Source organism: Phoxinus phoxinus, assembly GCF_949152265.1.
Source record: "Phoxinus phoxinus genome assembly, chromosome: 25".
NCBI classification, from domain to species: domain Eukaryota; kingdom Metazoa; phylum Chordata; class Actinopteri; order Cypriniformes; family Leuciscidae; genus Phoxinus; species Phoxinus phoxinus.
The window spans coordinates 3753694-3759101 of NC_136900.1; the positions used below are offsets into that span (position 1 = coordinate 3753694).

At 47.7% G+C, this 5408-nt stretch overlaps 1 protein-coding gene across 1 annotated transcript; it reads right to left on the minus strand.

Moving 5' to 3' along the window:
* Positions 1 to 1581: 1581 nt before the first annotated feature.
* Positions 1582 to 5195, minus strand: LOC306993730 (uncharacterized protein; the record flags this gene model as incomplete). Its single annotated transcript, XM_079603726.1, has 4 exons — positions 1582 to 1674; positions 2043 to 3653; positions 4860 to 4954; positions 5062 to 5195. 3 exons carry the CDS (start codon positions 5193 to 5195, stop codon positions 2296 to 2298), a joined length of 1587 nt encoding a protein of 528 aa, XP_079459852.1. The 3' UTR covers positions 1582 to 1674; positions 2043 to 2295.
* Between the last annotated feature and the right edge of the window lie 213 nt (positions 5196 to 5408).

The window sequence follows — 5408 nt, forward strand, 5'->3', positions numbered from 1 at the left end:
TTTTGTTATTCATGGGTCTGTTCAATTGAAAATGACAGTCTATCTGGATGATGATGATGATGAACAAAATTATGCAGATGATTCAAGTAGAGATTACAGTTAAATGTGTTGATGTTTTCTTTTTCTTTCTGAGAACGATTGATATGTAAAGAGGGTTAAAAGTAGCAGTCATCCGTGTTACGAGATGGCGTACAAGGACAGGGTTTGAAACTGAGAGATTTTTTTTATTTTTTTTATTTTTTTATTTTTATTTATTTATTTATTTATTATCTGTTTGTTTTCCTACTGTGCTATAATCTTTTTCCTTACTAGTGTGACTGCGGTAGTGAGCCCGGCATTAGTAAATTGTTTACTTGCTTGCTAAATAATTAATGGGGCTTTCCCCCACAAAAAACAGCCTTATGCTTTCTTCATCCTAAACTCTTTTTCTTCACAGGTTCAAGGAGACTGATTTTTATGATGTGATGTAATGACTTGAACTTGCATTTATTATTGTTGTTATTATTATTATTATTATGTTTGATTAATAATGATAAAAAGTGAGGAGTTGTAGTGGCGGTTTTATGATATTCATTGATCCTTAGTAAAATATAGATGATTCAAAGAATGTCACATGTGTGACTCTCACTTGTTAGTGTGAGAAGATTATGTTTATGTACCTGGGGAGGCAGAAGGGAGAGACACTCCAGAGAACAGACGAACAAGGACTTCTGACCTAGATGTCAGAAGGCCATTTGGTGAAGGAGGGCTTAGGAGTTGGCTCTAGTGACGAATCGAAACTAGTGTTATGGCTTCCTTGTCTATGGAAAACCACTGGATGGAAAACTACTGTGGGAGGAGGGCTCTGAAGAAGAAGACCTTGAATCTTAGATAAAAGCTGGTTCAGTCTGTCTGGGGGTGTGTCACTCTTCTGCACAGGGTAACAGCTGTGTATTAGACTGCTCCTATTCTTGCAAGAATAAATACTTTAATTTTATAATTTGACTCTGAGTCTCCCTTACGCAGTGATGTTTGTTTGATGAATTTTTGCCACAACAATCACAGTTTTTTTTTGTTATAGTCCCCTGCTGTATACTTCATATGCTGCTCTTTACTTTTGATCCTCCTTTACCATTACCCTTCAACATCTGTAACTTTAAGTTACTTTCATTAGGATAATCATGCTTCTGAAAATATGTTTTTCCCCTCTTTTTTATTATTCAACTTATTGGTCTGCGTTGCCTTTTTTTTTGTTTATTCATGTAAGTGCAGTGGAACTCTGTATAAACCCAACGGTAACACTTTACAATAAGATTCATTAGTTAATGTATTAACTAACATTAACTAACCATGAGCAATACATTTGTTACTGTATTTGTTAATCTTTGTTAACATTAGTTCTACCAGAAAGACTCGGGAGAGTAAATACGGTGACAATTATCCATTTATTAACAACCCAGCAAGCAATAAAGTTCATTGGCGTAGGCCCGTCCGTAGCTCGCAATCTGAGGGTCCGGACTCTGCATATCCTGCCTGAAGATCAAGGCAGGGGCGCAGCCGACCCCCTGTGAGGTATGGAAGGGACCATCCTGGTGGTGGTGGGGAGGATGGAGGGGAGGATTCGACTTGGAGGTGGAGGGGAGGATTCGACTTGGAGGTGGTGGGGAGGATGGTGGTGAATTGGAGCGTCAGCATCTGCGAACTCAGACATGAGTAAGTGACCAATCTTTTATACCACGCGTATTGGAATGTGATTGGATAGATAAAGGTACAGCGACGTAACAATTAAGTCTTCCCGGCAGAACTTATGCTAAAGCATTCATTTCTACCAGAAAGACTCGGGAGAGTAAATACGGTGACAATTATCCATTTATTAACAACCCAGCAAGCAATAAAGTTCATTGGCGTAGGCCCCGTCCGTAGCTCGCAATCTGAGGGTCCGGACTCTGCATATCCTGCCTGAAGATCAAGGCAGGGGCGCAGCCGACCCCCAGAAATTAGGTGGAAGAATGCTTCCACCAGGACGGAGCCTACCCCCAAAACGGTAATTAAAGTTGACCCACCATTCTTGTGTCCTGGAGTTCCTAGAAGTAGAAGAACAAGAGTTAACATGGTAAGTGTGAACATGGAACGCCATATGGCTGGAAGCTAATTAATAGAAGGCTACTTCGAGATTAGAACAGAACCTGGAGATATATAAGTGTAATACGCTGAGCATTTAATATTGTATGCGGTATCATGGATTTGCCGTTGTTGATGCTTCCGGAATATATATATATACACATATTTATTTATGTATTTATTTATTTATTTATTTTATTTTTTTGACCACAGAGACGAACATGGTCTGCTAGACCACAGAGACAAGGCTGCAGGGCCAAGCAGCCTGCTAAACCACAGACAAGGTCGCAGGATCGCATGGCCTACTAGACCGTATAGACAAGGCCGCAGGGCCACACGGCCTGCTAGACCACAGAGACAAGGCCGCAGGGCCACACGGCCTGCTAGACCACAGAGACCTGTTAGACCACGGAGACAAACACGGTCTGCTACACCACAGATACAAGGCCGCAGGGCCACACGGTCTTTTAGACCACGGAGACAAACACGGTCTGCTAGACCACAGAGACAAGGCCGCAGGGCCACACGGCCTTTAAGACCACATAGACAAGGCCGCAGGGCCACACGGTCTGTTAGACCACGGAGACAAACACGGTCTGCTAGACCACAGAGACCTGTTAGACCACGGAGACAAACACGGTCTGCTAGACCACAGAGACAAGGCCGCAGGGCCACACGGTCTTTTAGACCACAGGCACAGAGACATACACGGTCTGCTTGACCATGGAGACAAGGCCGCAGGGCCACACGGTCTGTTAGACCACAGAGACAAACATGGTCTGCTAGACCACAGAGACAAACATGGTCTGCTAGACCACAGAGACAAACATGGTCTGCTAGACCACAGAGACAAGGCCGCAGGGCCACACGGCCTTTAAGACCACAGAGACAAGGCCGCAGGGCCACACGGTCTGTTAGACCACAGAGACGAACACGGTCTGTTAGACCACAGAAACAAGGCCGCAGGGCCACACGGCCTTTAAGACCACAGAGACAAGGCCGCAGGGCCACACGGTCTGTTAGACCACGGAGACAAACACGGTCTGAAAGACCACAGAGACAAGGCCGCAGGGCCACACGGTCTTTAAGACCACAGAGACAAGGCCGCAGGGCCACACGGTCTGTTAGACCACAGAGACAAACATGGTCTGCTAGACCACAGAGACAAGGCCACAGGGCCACACGGCCTTTAAGACCACAGAGACAAGGCCGCAGGGCCACACGGTCTGTTAGACCACAGAGACGAACACGGTCTGTTAGACCACAGAGACAAGGCCGCAGGGCTACACGGCCTTTAAGACCACAGAGACAAGGCCGCAGGGCCACACGGCCTGTTAGACCACAGAGACAAACACGGTCTGAAAGACCACAGAGACAAGGCCGCAGGGCCACACGGCCTTTAAGACCACAGAGACAAGGCTGCAGGGCCACACGGTCTGTTAGACTACAGAGACAAGGCCGCAGGGCCACACGGTCTTTAAGACCACAGAGACAAGGCCGCAGGGCCACACGGTCTGTTAGACCACAGAGACAAGGCCGCAGGGCCACACGGTCTGTTAGACCACAGAGACAAGGCCGCAGGGCCACACGGTCTGTTAGACCACAGAGACAAGGCCGCAGGGCCACACGGTCTGTTAGACCACAGAGACAAGGCCGCAGGGCTACACGGTCTTTAAGACCACAGAGACAAGGCTGCAGGGCCACACGGTCTGTTAGACCACAGAGACGAACACGGTCTGTTAGACCACAGAGACAAGGCCGCAGGGCCACACGGTCTGCTAGACCACAGAGACAAGGCCGCAGGGCCACACGGTCTGTTAGACCACAGACACAAGGCCGCAGGGCCACACGGCCTTTAAGACCACAGAGACAAGGCCGCAGGGCCACACGGTCTTTTAGACCACAGAGACATACACGGTCTGCTTGACCACAGAGACAAGGCCGCAGGGCCACATGGTCTGTTAGACCAAAGAGACAAACACGGTCTGCTAGACCACAGAGACAAGGCCGCAGGGCCACACGGTCTTTTAGACCACAGAGACATACACGGTCTGCTTGACCACAGAGACAAGGCCGCAGGGCCACACGGTCTTTTAGACCACAGAGACAGACACGGTCTGCTTGACCACAGAGACAAGGCCGCAGGGCCACATGGTCTGTTAGACCAAAGAGACAAACACGGTCTGCTAGACCACAGATACAAGGCCGCAGGGCCACACGGTCTTTTAGACCACAGAGACATACACGGTCTGCTTGACCACAGAGACAAGGCCGCAGGGCCACACAGTGTTTTTTTTTGTTTTTTTTGACACCACCACCAGTAGTTGCATAGGGATTTACCTGGACCATTTACTGGAGAGCTTGCTGAGCTTCGAGGATGATTCTTGAATCAGGTCTTATATATGATTCGAATACGGAGGAAGACCATCTGCCTAGGATCTTGATGGCTGCAGTAGAGATGCCGCGTTCGGCTGCTGTAGTGGGTGCCCCGATCCTGAAGGAATGTCCGGTATACTGGGAGGGAGACAGGCTGCAGCTTTTGAGGACAGCAACTAAATGAGCCCTGAACCAGGCTTTAGATAGAGGTGCTTCGTTAGATTGGATAATGGGGGGGGGGGGGGGGTGATCTGAGAATCTTGGCAGATTTTTAGGAATTTAATCAGATGAGAAGGAACGCTTCACTCACCCTCAAATGACAATTACGGCATCCTATACGAAAATATCTGTGGGGCTTTCTGAGCCAAACCCCTCGCACGCACCCTGGGGACACCGGAGACCTACCACCGCATATATTTCGTAATTGTAGACGAGGAAGGAACAACCGGCCGTGATCAGGATGGGAAATAAGAGGAATCTGAAAAGAGAAACGAAACATTATAACAATACTGCAGAGTCTGAGCTTTTACTCTGTTGGGAGTCATGCATTGTGAAATATGGTCTAGATGGATTGACTTAATTTACATGATCTCTGTTAGAGGAGGGCAGGGTGATGGATCCGGGTTGCTGAAGGGCGAAGCTGTCTGAAGCCTGAAGACTAAAGCTTGGAAGCACGTATATATGGCATTGGAGTGGCCAGGAATGAGCGCGACCTTCATCATGAAATTAGAGACTACTGATTGCCAGATAAACGTTCAGAGATAGAATGACCGCCTGACAAGATCTGCCTTAGTGACCAACAAAGCTTTTAGCACATACAAGTTTTACCGCCACTTCGACCCAAAGGACGTTAGCAGCCGCTATAGGATAATTCTGTGAAGCGTGGATGAACGAAGCCTGAGAAGGCTTGGTAATATGTTTGACCTTTGCTG